The sequence below is a fragment of the Pyxicephalus adspersus genome, chromosome 8 (genome assembly GCF_032062135.1).
Source record: "Pyxicephalus adspersus chromosome 8, UCB_Pads_2.0, whole genome shotgun sequence".
Taxonomy (NCBI): Eukaryota; Metazoa; Chordata; class Amphibia; order Anura; family Pyxicephalidae; genus Pyxicephalus; species Pyxicephalus adspersus.
Window position 1 is genome coordinate 59,259,915 of NC_092865.1, and position 20,008 is coordinate 59,279,922.

General features: G+C 37.2%; 1 protein-coding gene across 1 annotated transcript in view; it reads right to left on the bottom strand.

Moving 5' to 3' along the window:
* Nucleotides 1–875: 875 nt before the first annotated feature.
* PTPRG (protein tyrosine phosphatase receptor type G) overlaps nt 876–20,008 on the bottom strand; it is a 324,449-nt gene continuing 305,316 nt past the window's right edge. Inside the window, exons 23-29 of the mRNA XM_072421218.1 lie at nt 19,382–19,475; nt 18,561–18,637; nt 17,663–17,791; nt 10,170–10,316; nt 9,440–9,582; nt 4,509–4,644; nt 876–2,037 (exon numbers count right to left, since the gene is read on the bottom strand). Coding sequence (XP_072277319.1) covers nt 1,894–2,037; nt 4,509–4,644; nt 9,440–9,582; nt 10,170–10,316; nt 17,663–17,791; nt 18,561–18,637; nt 19,382–19,475 — 870 coding nt within the window. The 3' untranslated portion in view covers nt 876–1,893. The remainder of the gene's footprint in view (nt 2,038–4,508; nt 4,645–9,439; nt 9,583–10,169; nt 10,317–17,662; nt 17,792–18,560; nt 18,638–19,381; nt 19,476–20,008) is intronic.

Here is a 20,008-nt window from a genome sequence, read left to right on the forward strand (position 1 = left end):
TGGGCCTGACTTATTAGGTTTTCCAAGACTGGAGAACATAGACCAAAGTGGGGGAACCTGGGTGATCCAGCAGACCTGGGACAGACAGATAAATAATTATTTGCTAAATCGTTGGTTTTTAGTCCTGACCAGGTTCATTCCATGTTTGCTGGATCATCGAGGTTCTCTCATGATAGTTCATTTTCTCCAGTCTAAGAGAGCTTTAATAAACCTGTCTCACTGTCAGAACATGGTCCACAGTTTTACTATCACATAGGCGGTCTAGAACGTGATGTGCAGCCGATGCCGGAGTGAACACATGTAGAAAGGATGTGGCAAAAAAAGCAATATTGGCATGAGAGAATGATTAAAAGGTGAATGTGTACAAGAAAATGACAGTTGTTCAGAATACACAGTTCTTCAGAAAACTAAATGCCGTTCAGTTAAGTTTTGATGTACTTTAACTTTTTGGAGATTTTACTGTTGATACACTTGTTCCATGGTTCTAAACGGAACAAGCAAATTCTTCAATGCCATTTCCATCTCCAGTATAATATGGAATTTAAATTATCTGTATACATTCACATGGTATTGATTGCAGACATTACCAAAAACAGACACTGTGATTCCTGTGTACATGGCTGTGTATTGAGCGTGTGTGAGCGTGTCTCCTAATAAAAATAAGATGCTCTCGAAAGTTACAAAAATGTGGTCACAGTGTGAAATCTGCCAAATATGCCAACTGTGTTTGCTGTCCATCTGTGTATATACCTTTAGGCTAAAACTTGCCTCATATAAATTGGTGTGCATTTTCAAAGGCAATAAAAGCAAAGCTGACTATATAATCTATTTAGGCCCACGGCAAACACTCAGACTTAGTAAAACCAAAGCAGAAATTTGATAAAAAATAAGTTTATCGTTTTGCGTAATGAATTAAACAGAATTGTTGCTGCAAATGAGAAACCAAAGCTAGTGCTCATTTGGGTTCACAGAATGAAGTAAAATACAAATTACAATATAAAAAAAATACATAATATCCAAATTTCAGTTTATATAACAAAAGGGTGGCATGTGAACAGAACCAAAGTAAAAACTATACATCACATGATCAGGTGACAAAGTGATCAGGAGTGAATGGAATGCCTTGTAGTAAGTGTTCCGGAGCATAGCATATATTAATAATAATAATGTGCTAGTGTTGCGATTAAATAAACACAAAAGTAAAGAAAGTGGTCACCTAAGTTACAGAATAATAAGCCTGCGTTTGATCCCTGTTGGGTGAACTTGTGGGTTAATCTGTTCCTTACACTTGACTTTGTTATATGCAGCATTGCACTGATGCACAGTTTGCCTGGGTGCCGGGTGTGGGCCCCATAATGAAGAAAAACCTTTGCTAGCCAGGAGGTAAAACAATATCTTCCCAACTTGCCTGACACCTGGTTTTGTTGATCTCTGCCCATGAAACAGCAGAGGCAAAAGTCACAAGTTCCTAGTCCACTTATACGCTGAATATCGCTTAAGCACACAAGGTTGTGCCCGCATTTAGGATTTAAAAAGTAAAAAAAAAATTGCGTTTAAAAGAGCATGAGTTGGATCTAGGGAATGTTTTTGTTGGGCTTTTGCCGTGTCCTACAGCGGTTATAGGCAGTAACACTGATCATATAGTGCAAAACTAGAGAAAATTGCGTTTCACCAAGTGAAATGAACAGAGGTGCAAATGCTCAGTAGGATACCATTAAGACATAAAATGGCAAAAAATAAATATCAAAATTTTATCAGTGTAAAAAAGTAATTGGGTTATTGTATAACCTATATAGTCTGGCAAATAAAAGGCCTCGAAAAAAGTCCACTCTGTCTCTAGAAGGTCAGAAGTTTTACAAACGTAGTGCCTTTATCCTCGTGGGGAGCTGCTACCTAAACGAGAGACTCCATGCTCTGTGAGGGATCTGATTCATCGCTGACAAGAACAGCTCCGTTTTTGTCTAATGCCATTGGACCACCATTTTCCTTTGTACTGACCAAACTTAGCATTGCCTTATAGAGGAACTGGTACTGCTCCTGTGGGGAGAAAAAAAGAAGAGTAAATCAAACCAATAACATTAATTGGTAATTCTCCTGGGCAGAAAACACTAAAACAAGACATTTGTCTGGGACTAAAAATACTTCTGTATAAAAAAAAAAGGCAAAGTTTTTGAACAACTGGTTCTGCTTCTGTATAGACAAAAGTACGGCAATAAATAAATATAAGGAACTGGCACTTTATAGGATACAGTAAAACAAATGATAAACTGGCTTTACACTGAGAAACTGGTAATGATCTTATATAAAAAATAATAAAGAGGAGGAACTGGTACTGATCCTGTGCAGAAAATCCTAAAACAATGCAATAATAGGATGAGCTGGTTTATTTTAACTTAACATCCACTTCAAGGAAGTTATACGTCTCCAGTAAGAAAAACACTCTAGGACAACCATTCTCAGTCTCAACCAGGGTTCCTCCAAGTGACCTCCCATTTGTTAAAGGGCTTCATAGTTCTGGGGCCAAACCACTTGATACGCTAGCTGCATGACTTTAGTTATCTATAAAGGTGGTATTCCTGACACCACTGTCTGGGGGCATTATTTCTACAGGCCAACAATTTGAGGCTTTTTCCTCTGAGAGCCTGAAAAAAATTGGGTTTGGCAGACCAAGACGTTAAAACTATTTCAAGGGTAAAATGTTGAGGCTGCATTACACACTATATTAATATGGGGAACTGGTATGCATCTGTTTAAAATATTGTACAGTGATGTTCTAAGGACCTGGTACCACTACTGTATAGAACATCTTTCTCAACCTTCATAGCATGGAGGAACTCTTCAAAATAGGGTCTTGGTGAACCCCAGCTATAATTAGTATATCCAAAGTTACCAGTATATTAGCATTGTGGTCTGTAGGAATAAAGCTTCTTACATTGCTTGCCATTGGGAAGAATGTCACTCTTTACAGATAGCCAACAAGGAACTCTGGTTGAGAAACATTGGTATAGAAAAAGAGTTGGTACTGCTTCTACAGTGAGGAAAGAAGTGTTTGATCCCCTGCTGACATCTTGACCAGTCAGCACAGTGCCAAAACAAAATCCTATTGAAATGCAGAGATTAAAAAGTATGCATTGGGAAAAAAGCTTACCAACCGGGTTTTATGCATAGATATTTGTAATCTGTTTCATTATCTGAATATGTAAAAATGTATGAACATTTCTGGGCATCCTTACCCACAATAATAATTTTCAGAAATAGCCATTACATTTTTGGACTTTATTTCAGGCTGGTTTCCTGTTGCTTACCTCTGGTAACCTGTCAAACCATAGACAGCTGTATATCTGCAGGACCACTGGGCAATATAAAGGCTGCATCTAAAACATTATCCCTTTTCCGACAGCATCATTATTCTTTAGCTTATTAAATATGCCGGTTAGCTTGTATGGTTTGTGATTAATCACCTCCATGGACTGGAAGATTCCAACAAAGCATTTACATTTTTTTAAAGGACATTTTTCTCTATTTTGTTCTAATTCAAAGATCTTTCAGCTAGACTGAGACATCCATTTGTTGGCAGAAGCTAGCAAGTTAAAAGGATAGACATGTGGGAGCTACGAATGCCAACTTGATTTATAAAGCTGCAAGCACCAGGATTGTCATTCTTATCCTTGCTTCATTTCCTAATCACTGTTTTGGAGCACACAGCCCAGCTCCACTTAAAATATAATTTTCTTCAGGACTCTATGTAAAAACACCCTTTTCTGGTGAGTCTTTGATTTAATTACATGACGTTGAGGGTGTTTTTCTTCTTCATTCCCTTCTGGCGGTGGGCAGGTTTTCATGCTGCTGAGAACAGTAAGTTATAAGGTAAAGCTGCTCTCTGCAGCATTTTCCTGCAAGTCCAGGACCCCTTAATGTGTGTCCAGAAATGGGTCAATGATTCCCTGGGCTTTTAGAAAGCATGCCATTCAACCCAGGATTGGAGATTATTGCAGTGAGTAATGCAGCGAGTGCTTCATTTTCTTCTTAAACATGGCTGGGTTATTTTTTTATTGGGCTTTAATGCTAGTGTGAGGGCTTGGGCAGAGGTTAGGGGTCAATTTTAGGGGGACCTAGACTTATGAGTGAGGTTAGGATTTGTAGGTACCTTACATTTAAGGGCCAGTTGGCATCTTTCCCAGTATTTATTTGTATCTAAGATGAAAATTTGGTAAAGAGACAAATTCAGAAGCTGAAGAATGATGTACTTTGCTGCATAAATAAACAAAAGTGAGATCTCAATTGTTATGCCCAGTGTGTAGCTCTGAAACTCTAGACTGATATCCTACCTCAAGAGCCTCAGGGTGAATCATCCTGCCAGAAGCTGCCAAGATCTGATCCTCTAACCTGTCAGCAATCTTTCATATTGTTGCAGAGTGGCATATATATATATAGTAAATTGCACATACACACTAATAAAAGTTATCCTGCACCCTCTCCCAACTGCATCATGTTCCCAGGTCACTTACAATGTCTGTGAATACACCGGGTCTCATTAGATTAATCATCTTGGCCACCTGGTAAACATCCACTGCATTTTCATTTTCCAACTGCTGAGACAAAGTGGCAAGAGCACAGAGCGTCCCGGCCGAAACAGCACCAAACCTGAAATAAAATAAATATTTTAATTGTTGGTGTTGTAGCATACTATATTAGAAAGTGCAATACATGTATTAAAGCCACCCAATTTTACCAATGGTAATTCATATTTCCTCTCTTTCAGCAGAAACACGTAACCTTGCTGAATGCTTTGTAAAAGCTTTGCTGTACAAGAGTCTTTACACGTGTAGCTATGTACTTGATTTTCAAAAAATCTAGACTTGGAAGAGGCAGTGCCCATGAACAAATTTTTTGTGAACACAAAAAAGTACCCCACAATCACCACCCAATTATAGCTTGAATTTCATTTGATTAAGGAATCTATAGGCTGCCATTACTGTCCTACTTCTAAAAACACTAGTTGCCCTGCTGCCTTCGTCATCAATATTTTGACTCACTGACCTGAACACAAAATTCCTCATCTGGCTTTGCGCTCCCATTCATTCTTGATCACCTACACCAGGGGTGCCCAACAGGTGGATTCTGTAATAGACATTTTTATCTGCCTGATCACTCTGTGGAACTATCAGAAATGTTGAGCTGTGCATGGGTCCCCAGGATACACAACAATCCTGGCTTCCCCTGCAGTTGCCAGGACTGAATGAACTCGTGTGCATGTGCACCAGTTACATCATCCCGCCAAATCAAGATGGACGAAGATCACAACTAGGAAAAAAAGGAAGACGATAATAGTGCCCTAGGATAGAATGGGGACAGGTAAGTTTAGTGGGGTTTAGTTCCATTTAAGTATTTTTGTTGGGAAACAAAACTCTAGGTTTTCAGCCACCTTGAGTAAGTTTGGTCTTCTTGAATGTTGCTGTGCCATTACTCTACTTTGTTGTTTTATTATACTCATTTACTTAAATAGTAAAAGAGCACAAATAAAGTTTCTTTTTTTTTTTGTATGAGCACTGGGGTATCTTACATTAGCCAAATAGCCAAATCCCAGGTTTTCTTTAAACTTAAATAATATTTTTTTTTTTACATATATCTTTAGAAACGTTAATACATTTTTTTAGTATGACCACTTTGAGTGTATTGTGCCTTTTAAAGTTTCAGTTGGCAGCTTGATGAAGTTTTATCTGAAATATGTTCAACTTCTTGTTCATATCTTCCTTAGTTGCTAATATGCTGTTCTAATTATGCCAAACAAGGTTGAATATAAGCGCTGTTAGCTGCACAGAGGAAGCTGAACATCTTATTCTGTCACTAGAGTCTGATTATCCAATTAGTCCAGTTGCAGAAGTCCTATAGGAATGTCCATGTCTAATTACTGACCCTGACTTCATTCTGCTATCTGTGTCCTGCTTTCTGCCTTTTCATTTGTGTCTGTTGTCACGTTTCATACGGAGAAAATTGCCAATGAAAAGTAACATGCGGCTAATGAGGTCAAGGGCGCTATTAACGCAGCTTTGTCCACAATACTCTCTGAAGACGCTCAGAGATATAATTCTGAAGCTCACACAAAGAGTCGTTGTGTGGTGTCCGCTAGGAGAAAGCACAATCTTCCAAACATTCTGTTGTAATTTTAATGAACAATGCTCTCAAAGTCATCTGTTGTACTAAAGAAGCAATCGCTATTGTTGAAAGCGGAGAAAGACAAACTGTAATTTAAAAGGATGCTCGTGTGTTGAATCTGTCACTGGGTTCTTACATCTTGGTATGTACTTGGAAGTGGAATTATCTCTCCTGGACCCCTGCACTAGACCTCCACTGTAAAGTCCGAGGCACTCCTGTAATGGTTGTGGTGCACTTCCAGAAGATACAAGAAGTCACAGAGTGATTACTGCTGGTCATCCACCCTCACACTGAAACTATAAACCATAACTGTAAACCATTTTCTCTATTTTCTGTACATAACTGCTATGTTAAACAACTTCTTTGTTCTTGTATGGAATCTACCATACTGGAAGGTAGAACCCACTTCCCACATATAATTTATATACAGTGGTGGACAATTTTATCGGTACACTTACAGCTTCTTAAAAAGTGATTAAAATGAAAAGCAATTATCCCATGTAAACCTGCTTGCCTTTGATATGTCGGCACATGGCTAAAATGGCTTGGACACATTTGTTGGTATGTAATACCATTTGAAGACTATTAGAAGTGTCCCTCAACAAGACTTTGCCACTGCATTAAAATCCAAACCCCTTTTTGATATCTTAATTAGGTAAAATGATAATATTGATCATAATTGAGATCAATTATTGAATGATACCCTAAACACTTGTAGTCACTGGAAGAGATTGATTTAAAGCGGATCTATCATCAGATTTCTACATTATATAAAAATGTAAATGATAAAAAAAACCTTTTAATATAATATTTTAATTAATATAATAATTATTATGTTTGATGACCCCTTCCCTTCCATCTTTACTGCTGCAATAGTGAAGATGGAAGGGTAAACCTGCAGCTCCTAGGATATACATGTTACTTATTCCAGGAGGCTGCAGGTTTCTTAAGAAAATAGTGCCAACGTTTTTCATGTCAAGAAGAAGGAGCAAGGTGGAAGCAGATGGCAGCACCCGGTATCCAGTCCCCGCTGGGAAGAAGGAAGATGGGACGGCGTGGGAGTGACTAGTCCAGAGTCACGGAGGTATTGACGGCTTTCCACCAATAAAGGTGCCTTTTTTTTCATGACCTATTAAACTGATCATAGTACAGACTACAATTTCAATTGTAATATTAATTGGAATAAAATGGAAAAAAATGTTCCAGTAGATTAACAAAAAAATGTTCCAGTAGATTAAAAAGTTTTCTAGAACTTGCAAAAGAAATACTGAAACAACTTTAGCTGCAGACTAAGTTTTTTTTTTTTTTTTTTTTTTTTTTTTTTTTTATATAGAACACTTTTACTCTCTAAAAAACAAATGAATCCTGCTCCAGCTTTCTCACACTCTATAAGATTCACATTTGTCCAAGGAAAGAACATGACATTTGCATGGAAATGGCCCAAATAATTTTTAAAGTATCAGATGCTGGCAATCTGGCAACATATGGCAGCGGGCTAATGACTTGCAAATTTTTCTAGAGGAATTTGATAACCTCAAACTCCAAACAAATTAAAGCACAAATCATCAAATTAATACAGCTGTGACTTGGCATTTGGAGATTCATATTTCTTAAACTAATTTGTGGACATAATTATTCCTGGGTTTTATATTGTAAATTTACAGCAATTTCTACTTCGAAAAGGAAAAAAAAAAACTCATTTTCAACTACATTTCCTTTAGGGATAATTAGAGAAAGGACTATGTGCATTATGGCTAGGAAAAAAAAATACAATTTATGACGAATGTGCCAGGCAGCCTGTTTATTCATATGTAACATAATGAATGTTGTGCAAAACATTGAATTATGCTTTAGCTTTAACCAAATCAAGTTTTGGAAGGACCTCTGCAGAGACGAGTTATTTATTCTTTTATGTAACTGCTCCGTTACCTTGCGACAGAAGTTCAATTAAATTGTACCAATATTTATTTTACCGAGTATAATTCATAATTATGCTTTCGTATTACTCTTCTTGAGTGCATCATATTAATGCATTAGGTAGGTGTGTGGCTATGTATATTTTCTCAATCTTTTTTTTTTTCTATACAGAGTATTAATGTATGATGCAATTATTACAGATTGCGTAGAACCATTCATACCAATTCCTGCCTCAAAAAGCAATTCAAAGCAAAGACAATTGGATAGGTAAAGGAACCTAACCGTATGTTTCGGGCCACTACAAGGCAGGAGTTTTAATTACTCTAGGCTGGTGACTGTATCTGTCTCTAATGATGCCCCATGGTTTCTTAATTACACCTAAAACCTGAATGAATTTTTAGTTTAAATCTAGGTGTATCAAAACAAAAGTTGTGCAAAGGTTTAGTTGCTTCAGAAAGCAGCCACAGCCAAAGTAGAGACGCTTGTCCAATGCCAGCATGCTGTAGATAATGACCCTTGCTCTTGGCAGCGATCTATCTATGGAGGATAGACACACACCAGTGACACGATAAGCTGGAGCATGAGGTTTGTGGATTGAAGAAACAACCTATCACTTACTTTGCAGGGAGTATCTCTTCTGAATTGGAATTGCTTATTCTGATTTAAAATCACATTGTAAGTTACTCACAATGTGCATTAGAACCTACAGAAACTCAGAGGCTGATTTATTTCCTGGATGAAGAATATCTAGCTATTTCTCCCCAGTCTGACTGTTACTGGCCCCCAATTTTCCTTGCATGCCTGTTCCATTGGTTGGTTGATTGGACCGCTCTGAACATTACAGTCAAACACTTTCCAATTACTCAACTGCAGAGCTTTTGTGTCAGTGTTGTTTATGATGTTAGTGTAACCTAATAGAGGATTACTTACCAGGCAGCTATGCTATTGAGGTAGACAACCTTGTAATTAAAAGCCATTTTATAAAAAGTATGTTGCAAGGCTTCCAACATTTAAACATGCCCCTTTGCTATTGTCATGCACTGATGCTCTATTAGGCTTTTGTAATTGCACAGGTTTGGGCTAAAGTTCCTCTATTACATCATTCTCCACATATCATTACATTTCATCTGCTTCTGAAAAACCAACACATTTCTGTGCAGTGTTGGTGCCCTTTTGTTCCCTCACCTCTTCACAAAGCAGCCAGGCAGCCTATGGGTCTGTTGTATTATTTAGGATTGATAGGCTTTAAAGGGTAAGACAGTCATTTCTGCTATGCAATATTGGTATGACTGTGAGATAGCTGTGCTTTTGGAATCTTGGATTATTAGCATTACATACCAAATATTCTACTATTACCGATACTTACTCATCATGCACAATGGTAGGTCCATCTCTCGTTAGAGCTTCTTCTTTAATTACGTTAATAAGTTCAAATGCACTGCTTATCGGAGCGTCTGGATTTGGCCATTTTGGACATTGGAAATGACGCACTTCCAAAACATAATCATCCTACAATGGAAGAGATAGCAAAAAAATTAAAATTTTACATTGTAAGTGTTACAAGTAAAATATATATAGGCCCATTTAGCAAAAAGAGATATAATTCCTGACTTTATTACAGTTTTATGTCACCTGCAATACAGATGGTTACTTGTAAAGGAAAATAGCACAATATTCTCTTGAATATTGCACTCCTGGAAATGTTTTCAAAAACCTTCAAGCCCTTTTACGGGCGATATTGCAATAAGCATAGGACCTTCAAATGTTTTGCTTCATTTCTTGCTCCTGCAAACCCAATATGGAGTAATTTAACAATTTTTTTTTTTTTTTTAGCAATGCGGTCTTGCAAAAATTATTTTTCTATGCAATCTGACTACTATTTATTTTCAGTTTATCCAGTGTTAATTTTTCCCAGAAGTCATTTTTGTTTTTGATAAACTTTTTTATGCATTTTTCTGGTGGCATTGACTGAGGTTCCCATATTAATATTTAGTAATTTATTGAAACCATGTTAGATTTTGTCATAAAGAATAAATGGTTGAACCTGTCTATCTAACAATGATATATGGCATATTTTATGATCAGCTCAGTCTTACCTGTGTAGCTTCAAGGATAAAGTCATGAATGATGATTTGCTCCTCATTAGAGAGGCACAACCTGTCCATGCTGATAAGAGTCACAGTAAAGGCCTCACAGTTCATAGATTCTTCACGGCTTGGCCAGTAGACAAACTCGTCCTCAGCCTGAAAAAAAAGGTTTATTAAATTAGGCCTTGCATAAAAAGCACATTTTAATAATTATAATACATTGCTTGTGAATAATACACACTGTAAGAACAACACCTGTGGTAAATTCACATATATGGAGCTTGACAACACTTACAGTGGATTTTTTTTGGCATTCCTTAGTGCTTTTCAAGATGAGACAAAGCAACAGGTTCACCTAACTTTCATCCTACCCAGTAACACATAGGGCCTGGTTTATTAAAACTTTCCAAGACTGGTGAACATAGACTATCATTGGAGAACCTGGGTAATCCAGCAAACCTTGAATGGATCTAGTCCAGTATTGAAAAAATATGCCAATTGAAGAGAAATTGCATTTAAGAAATCTATTCTAGGTTAGATGTTAGACAGTTTCTCCTATGATAGTCTTCTTTTCTAGTCTTGTAGAACTTGGAATGGATTAGGCCCATAATTTCCATATGCCTTCCTCTGGCCACCAGGATGGAAAAGAGGAACCTCCGAATCAGCTCCAAGTCACAATTACTTAATAATAATAATAATAATAATAATAATTATTATTCAAGCCCGATGATAAAAAAGGGAAAGGAGACAAAGTCTCCCCCTACCCATATTTATAAATCCTGGAGGCCAAACAGTGTGGTGGGAAAGTGAATGCAAGCTTCTTAGGAAGGTGACAGTTTTAGTAAATCTGTTGCTTTATCCCACATAAGCACAGCATGAGCTGAATAGCCATATTCTTGCACTAACTTAGTCATGACAGGTTCTCATTGAATCTATATTAGCCAAAGAGCCTACCAAAATAATCCTTGCTGTTTTAAATGAAACCTTAAAAAAAAAAAAATAAAAAAAAAAAAAAAATCAATTAACGTCAAATAGTATGAAAATCTATATTAAACCTTGCCAATGGGAAGTCCCAGCGTGTTGTCTTTCTGCAGTCCAGTCCCACTTTGGTCCACTTATATCCTAATGCAGCTGCCACAATACATTTTGTATATTTACGTTTACACCAAAAATAGAATAGTTCAGACTGCACAGGCGAAAAACGTCCTCTTGCATTTAGGAGTTTCACAGCCGAAATGTTCAGCTCTCCTTCATTAGCGGTTTAGCCCTTTTTTTCTGAAAAAGTCAACAACTTATTTCCCTGCTACGTCAAATTCTCCCTCCTTCAAATTAGCTTCAGAGTCTCACAAACACAATGAATTATTCATGAGGTGTGGAAAACAAGATCACACTCCTTGACCGATGACATTAAAAAGTACATCTGACAGATGTTCTGTTTCCAGGCAATTTAGTGTTCATTAAATTTATTTAAGAAATACAAGACGGAGTTAACTAACACCCTGGGAAAGCAAGCTAGATAATGTCTTCATTTTACCAACACAAAACTTCAAAACCATACAGAACACTTGTGTACTATGGCTTGTTAGTGATTTCCAGGGTTCCTGGATAATAACAGCCAATTGAATAGAAATGTCCCAAACTGAAAAACCAGACAATGCACACATCTCCTGGAGCATTAAATAATATATTACCTTTGCTTAGGCGGTACATACATCCCATCTAGCACTGCCCTCACAAGGCTTTGGTAAAATATATATATCATAATATTATTATTATTTTCTTCCATTTGTCCGAAGATCAAAAGGACCTACAGCTGAAGACATAAGAGTGGATACAAAAGTAACCACATATTTTTAATACATTTGTATCCCTCATGCACCTTGTGTTTGACGGGACCAGCTGTATAAGCTGCTCTTTATACACAGCAACTTCCCTCCATCATTTTTGATTGAAGTCCCTTACATGTAGTGAAAAGAACATTAAAATGCACCCATAGCAGATATGTGAAATGGGCCCTATATTTTTAACAGAAGTCTACTAAACTACAACCATAAACAAAAGTTTATCCAACTTGTTATAGGAGTCCTGGACAAAGCTTTCTAGAAATCAGGGTCACAATGGTCTCGAATAATAAACCGCAAAGCACCCCCAAGAGCTCCCATCACGGGTGCTGAGGATGACACTAAACTATTGTCACACGCTGATAGTATTTAATCAGTACTGGCACATTTTTAGCCCTACTGTGGGATTATGTGGCTGGAGCCAAGCAGAAACTGCTGTGTTCAGTTAATCTAGAGCAACCGTCCAAGTAATTTTACATTAATGTCGGTAATGTTGTCTCCCCATATTCCTATTAAAAGGTCATCTGCTTGTTCTTTAAGCAAGACTCCATTGAACACCTATTACATGCACTTAATTGCAGTTCATGACTAGGAGACGCTTGTAATGTGCACTGTGGGGCACTAGGAAGATTTTATGCAGAGTTTAATTTCGGTTAAATAGACCTGCACACAGAAAGTGTCTCTGTGATGGGCTGCATTTTATGCCTCTCAAGCTCACACCTGCTATTCACTCAAGCGCTTGTTTAAGAAATTTAGAGGGAATTGAATGAAGTGGCCAAGGAACATCAGATGATGATTGGAAGAGATATATGTAGAAATGCTGTAAATGATATAAAACATGTAAGAAGAAGAAAAAAAAAACAAAGAAAGGTTCATAGAGTGTTAAAGCACATAGGGAAAATTTACTGTAGCAAAAATGTGAAAGTGGATTGTAGTCTTTTGACACAAGCAGCAGATGGTTATATAGGCAAAGGCTTGCTGACATCCGATCATCAGAGCATTTGTATTGCTTTAACTGTGGCTCCAAATTGTCATGCAAAAAGTGTTTCCAGTTCCTGTTCTAGCATACATTGACATTTTAGACAAGTGTGTCTCAACTAGTGTTCCTCCAAGGTTTCTAGTTTGTTCTTCTTAGGTCAGTTTAACTCACACCATCTTTTTGGCTATCAATAAGGGTGTCAGACCTCCCGCTGGGCATTCTTTCTATTGACCACAATGCTAATTTACTGTAACTTGTGGATATAGTAATTATAGTAGGGGTTCCCTGAAGACATTAAAGATATGTCAATGGGTTCCCCTGTGTTGAAAAGGTCACTGTGTTACTGCAGGCTTTCAATTGTACTAACAATTTGATGTTTTTTCCCCCTCTTTTAGCATAACTGTACACAAAGCCAACTCCAAAAAAACTTGTATGCAGTGACCTACATAGAATGCGGATCGCAAACCAGGTCTTGTCCAACACAGTATGTGACCTCATAGATAACTTTTTGGGTAAATGTAAAGTAAAATCTCCCCAGACAAAGCCTTGTAAAAGGCTATTTCGTAGGTATAGGTCTTTAAAGCTGAGAAAAATGTAGTCTAAGTAGTTAGTCATGCCCCTGGTTTTGGAATATCAAACAAGCTCATATAGGTGGCCATGATGGTCAGGTATCCACAAGTTTTTGGTCACGTAGTGTATGATCAGATTAGTAGTGGATTTTACTCTACTGTCAAATTTGCAACACTCCGAAAATACTGTATAAAAAAGAGGCAGATGGTTGCAAAATATTTTTCCAGGAATTTTTCTGCTCTCCATCATCAATCACATGACCAGAAGCTGGCCTTTTGTAATCATACCTCTGAGCAAAGTTCAGAAACAGCTGCTGATTATTGAGCTCTCACCCTTCAATATCTTCTTGGTATGAAATATGGGGAAAATGATTTCAGAATTGTGTGATAAGTATGATGGAACTGACTGTCTCTGTACAGTACTAGGTGTGAGAAGAGACTACAGGTCCACCTAAACAGACACTAAATAAATTACACTCTGGCTTACATTAAAAAAAACTCATCTCTAACCAGAGCTTTAGGAGTTTATCAGAGCTGAAAATATCCACATTTACAATAAGGGAACATATGCATTTTATCATCCTGTACCTGTGAAGCTGTTAAAGTGAGGAGTAAAGTGTTTCCTGTAACACAGCTTTGAATACTGCTACTATTAACTTTAATTCACAGTAAAGTTAGAAAAAATTGTATCTGCAAATAGGATGCTTTTAAAACACACTTTAATGATATAACTAGCTCTTTCACACAGTCATTTTTGCATTTGGTTTACATTTTTCAAAGTAAATTTTTTAAACTATTCTTACAACATATGTAAACCCAAAATATAAATGTGATTTATTGCAGCTTACCAGTCTTTAGATGTGGTGGCTGCATTGGTCTTTTTTAATCTTTCCTTTATTTCCACCCGGTAATCCATTAAATAAAGCACTTCTTGTTCTAGTTTAGTTATTTGTATCTTTAAAGGGAGCCCTGGGTGTCACCCTAGGATGATTTTCCAATTTGGACTGCTAACCCAGACAGAAAAATGATCAGTGGACAGGAGTTTTCAGGATTTCATGTAATTCTGCAATGAATTATCGCAGAACCTGGTTTTTCCACTCCCAAGCAAATGCTTACCTAGGTAAAAATTTAACCTAAGATAACGAGTCAAAAATAGGCACCAAGAAAAGACATACTTGCATTTTGTTGCGGTAGCTTCGGGGGCACTTAATATACCTATAATGACTAGTAACTTGGAATGCCAGCTTGCCAGCCTGCAATGCAAGCCTTTCTATTGGGTAGTGATCAAAGTTCTTTACTAAGGAGTCTCCAGTGACTACTACAATGTTGGAGGAACAGTTGCCTGGACAGGGTAGCAATATTGCCCTGATTACAGATCTCCCTGATAAGCCAATGCCAGCTTCTTGGTTCTCCACTGATATAAATTATAGGATTGGCAGAGCAGACATTCAAAGTTTAAATGCCAAATCAGATGCATTGTGTATGAACCATCACCCTCTCACGTCTGTTGCCAATTTGGATGTTCTTTATAATCATAAAGCAACTTAAATGCTTGGAAATAACAATCAATTTAAAGTTTTTTGAATAAAATGAAAAGGGGGCAAAAAGTGACGGCAAATGTGCCTACTGCATATTTTCTAATTACTTTATTTTTGATAAATGTCTGAATATACAAGCTGCACAATGTGGATAAGGCCAATGTAATTTTGCTGCAGCGAGGCTGCCCAGCCCTACGCCTGCAGAGAGTTCAGTTTCCCAAACACATCTCACTAATAATAATAATGACGCTGGTAAAAATCACATTACAAACACTGAGGACACTTGATGTGTGAAAGGCATCAAATAATCGGTTATTTGTATATCCTCCTTGCTTCTGACAGGCAAATTTCCAGCTTGTCGCAGTGATGACAGCCCCTGCCACATAAATTACTGGCGGCCTATTTACCGCACAGCTCACTTAATGATGCTGTAATTTACTATAGTAAATTGTGTCTACCTGTCGTAGCAAAGGATTTGCATCTGAAGCGGACAAAGGAACCTCATCTGGTACAATTAAAGATAAATAAGGGCCTGCAGGCCTCTCTTATGAACTACCTGTCAGCAAATCCCTGCCAACCAAGAACAGTAAATATGGACATAGAAGTTAATAATTATAGGAGTATTTTGCACTTTTCTGCTTAACAACCTCAAATAAATGGTATTACAGAGAAATAACCAATATGAGAGGGGTACAGGCCCAAAGGATGCAAGACTTAACCATTTGTGATATTATACATTGTTATTATTGAAGTCCTTCCAGACACTACATATCAAAACACTAAACATGGTAAAAAAAAAACCATAACTCGGTGTTTGACGCTCTTTCTGCATTACTACACTGTGCACACCGAACCTCATGCTGGTCACTACACCAAACAAAGGAACATTTCATCTCCTGCATCCATGGAGATCTTTTTGGTCATTTAGCTCCCATTCTTCGGTTACCCATCAGGAGACCACAGTGATGAGTAGCCACTATCAAGTCCTTTTAAGCTATTCAGTTTACTTTCCCATACCCTGATGCTGCTTTTGGATTTTCCTGATTCCCCAGGGGGAACTCAGCCTGTTTTTCAAACCAGCATTACAAGAATTATTACAGCATTACAAGCTTTAACAAATTTGTAATGTAAGTAAATTTGTAAGTCCAGTACCTCCGGCCAACTAGTAACTTTTTTTATTAAAATAATGAGCCGTAATTGAGATTTTAAACAAACCTGCATTGTCCTCTGTAGCTTCAGGCACTGTGGAGCATACACCTTCAAAGATCTCAGCAGAAGCATTGAAGTCCTTTTGCTTTTGCTCTTTTATAACATTAAAGACTAGAAGGATGCTGAGTTACAGCTAGGAGGAAAGCAGTGGTAACTGCTCTACTGAGAAATATAGACTGCAAGTGCTTAAGTTCTTAATAGTACTAATAGTACTTAATTTTAAGAGTGAATTACTCGACATTGCCTGCAGCTTTATAGGTCAACATATAATTTTTGAAAGCTCATTTACAAATTGTAAATACGTTCATACCTAAATAATTATAGCCTGGTCAGTTTACACTCCATCTCATTCTAAAATGATACAACTCAAAATTATTTCTGGTCATTTTATATTTAGTGGTAAATCTGAGTTCTGTAGCTGAGTGCACTGAGCAAGTAGATCAGCTCGGAGCACTGTTAACCTTTTAGCTTCATAGGCTCTGTATTCAAATAGCTGAATGCCAAATGCTCAAGCATTGTTTTCCCCACACTGGTTATGACAAACGAATGGATGGATAAGATTAAGAACTTATTGATGATGGTAAAAAAAACCTTTTATAGAAAAAAAGTATCAAATAGGGTGTAATAGAAGCTTCATAATCAACCCTACATAAACTGTAATATTAAAGTGGAAAGTAACCGGAGGCACAAGATGCTTAAGATGTCAGGTCTTCGACTGTATGTTAACTGTTATACTGGGTCTGATTTAATAAAGCTCTCCAACCTTGGAGAGGACACACTCATCAGTGAAGCTGGGTGATCCAGCAAACCTGGAATGGATCTGGTCCAGGATTGAAAACATTTGCTAAAAAAAATAGCAAATTACTTTTAGGAAATCTATTCCAGGTTTGCTGGATCACCCAGCTTTACCAATCAAAGTTTATCCTCTCCAGCCTTGGAGAGCTTTAATAAATCAGGCCCTTTGTGCCAACAAAGGCTTAAATAAAACTTGCCATGTGACTATTGCTGACTTTTGCTTTTGAAAATTCTATTAGCCTGCTGTCACGCTGACCTTGTCCCACAATACTTTGAGTCATCTAGCCTCATGCAGATAAAGAAAGGTAAGGGACTCAGAAAATGCTAAAGCTAGAAGATCAGCATAATAGCCAGGAAAATAAAATTTTCAAATGGAGTTAGGCAAAGCAGGTCCCTGATTTCTTTAATGATTTGTGTACTTTATTGAACAAATTGGGTATATTTAGGGACTTTGGTATGTTACCATTCAAAACCAATATCCTATTTCTCTTGTTTTAACAATAAGGACAATGAGGCTCCTCTACCCTTAACCATGACAATTAAAAAGTTGTAGAAAAAGTATAACTCTTACCAAACTTTGACTGTCCGGTAACATGACAATAATTTGTGCATTGTGATCCCAGATCATCCGCCAGAAGTCCTTAGTCGTGTGTGGCATGGGGTGCTGGGTGATGATAAACTCATTACTTCTCATGTAACCCTGAAATACAACACAAGATGTTATTCAACCTTTTTTTAATATTTTATAAATATATCGGTGTAGTGAGAGGTAAAAAAACTTGTCTGGTCCTAATATTTCTTAAAGAGGTAGAGTTTCAAAAACTGAGTAGCCTGTTAGATTTCAGTGTCTTGGTTGAGTGATTTCTGTTTTTTAATTACTAAAACAGTGAACTGGCTAAATGCTAAAATGTTGGCACATAAGATATATGCTCCAAAAGTACAGATCTTCTCCCCATTCAACTTTCTCAAGCCCTAATGATTCTAGGCCCTGCAGAACCTATACCTATGCACAGTAACCTATATCCACACCATATCCAGTGTGTTTTTTGAAGGACACACTAATTTCTGCAAGGATTCCCAAATTTGTATTATGGGTGACCACTGTGAGAGAAAAATGTAAAACTTTTAGACAATCTCAGGATCTAAAGCCCTTGTTTTAATTGTATCTCCTGTGTAAGAGGTAAGATAGCCACCCATGTCAAAATGCAGAAAAAATAAAAATATTGTAACAGTGTTAAGAAAAATAAAAAGAATAGTTTGTACTATAAGTTGCTCATTGCATCCCACAGCTACCAAAGAACTTTAAGCAAATTATCGAGGCTGGTCTGTGATTGGCTGCTATGGATAGCACAATGCACATAATTGTCATAATCTTCATTTATTTTGTGCAAATCCCTAGTGGTTCAAAAATACCATGTAAAAGCTACAATCCACTTTGGAGAAAATTAGAAAAACGACACGTTTCTTACCATGATATAAGAAGCATTGATGTAATCTGTTCCCTTCATTCCAGGCAGTGGTGCTAGCCCCACTCTTGCCCGTTCAGCTGACAAAGGGAAAAAATAAATATTAGAGGCAGCCAGAGATGGACATTACTGTTGGATCACAATGGTTACTTACTAGATGAATGCACATAAGTAAGTTAATTATGCCTGTTCTGCCCACTGTTTTGCTGACAGGCAAGGCAGAGTGGCAGCCATGAAGGCAGAGGGCCAAAGGGGCAGTCATAACAGTGACTGAACAAATTGCATAGTTTTTTAAATAATTTATGCAAAATGTTCCTGATTACATTAATGGATGAATACTAAATGTGTCAGGAGAAAACACTAGAATATTTAAAATGTTTTACAGACAAAACTTGAGGACACTTTTTAAAAGGAGCAGTGTCCATGCAGGAAAAGCACATTCACACCTTCCCTTCACTCCCTGGCTATTGGAAGATCTGTGTTGCTCCAGTTAAAGTTTAAACACTTGCGATAAACACTATTTACAAGTTTTCTGGTTATATATTCAGATACTCCAGATATATTCACCCCTTTTTTAAAAATTGTCCAGATACCATGACTTTAGAATTCCCTGCTGGCAAGAAAAACTTTGCACTTGCTTCTGTGTAAAAATGTTCATATTTACTCATTTATGCAAAATTTTTAACAAGAATGTGAGTGCTAAAAGTCACATGATCCTTGAAGAGTGGTGGGAAAAAATATGGGGCCACACATGGGCTCTGAATGTGTTATTAATTAATGTATCCCGCTACACCAATCACACAAGTAATGAAGCGCAGTCTTACATGGCACGACTGATGAATTTCTGTTCTTTTCTTTGTTACAATCTTTCTGGGCGCTGAAGCATTCAATGTATTTCGCATTACATTGTGTAACCAGCTGAAAAATATAAAACACAATATAATGTGCGTTATTTAATGGAGTGTGAGCAGAAAGTAGATCAGACAGAAATCCGAGAGACCTGTTCCTTTATTTTCTGCCACTCGTCAGTCATTGAGGATAGATGCAGAAAAATGTAGAAAGTGAGATCATTCTGTGTTACCATACCAAAAATTAGTGCTATATAATACTATATCTCTAAAAATGTGGACATCTAATCATCCCAAATATTTGAGCTTTAGGACACCCCTCTCCAAAACCATGACCATTTACATGGAACCGGACCCTTTATGGGTGTATACCAGTATCCAATCATATTCATGGCATAAAAGAAAATTGATTTTTTTTCCATAAGATTGGAAACACATAATTGTCTATGATATCATTTGATGCTGTACCATTAACAAGACAGTTTACTGGAAGCACCTGAGCTCAAATATTTGAAGGAGCAAGTGGCACATACCATAGTGCTATATATATATATATATAAAAAATACATGTAAACCTTCAATTTCCCAGTTCAACATGCTATA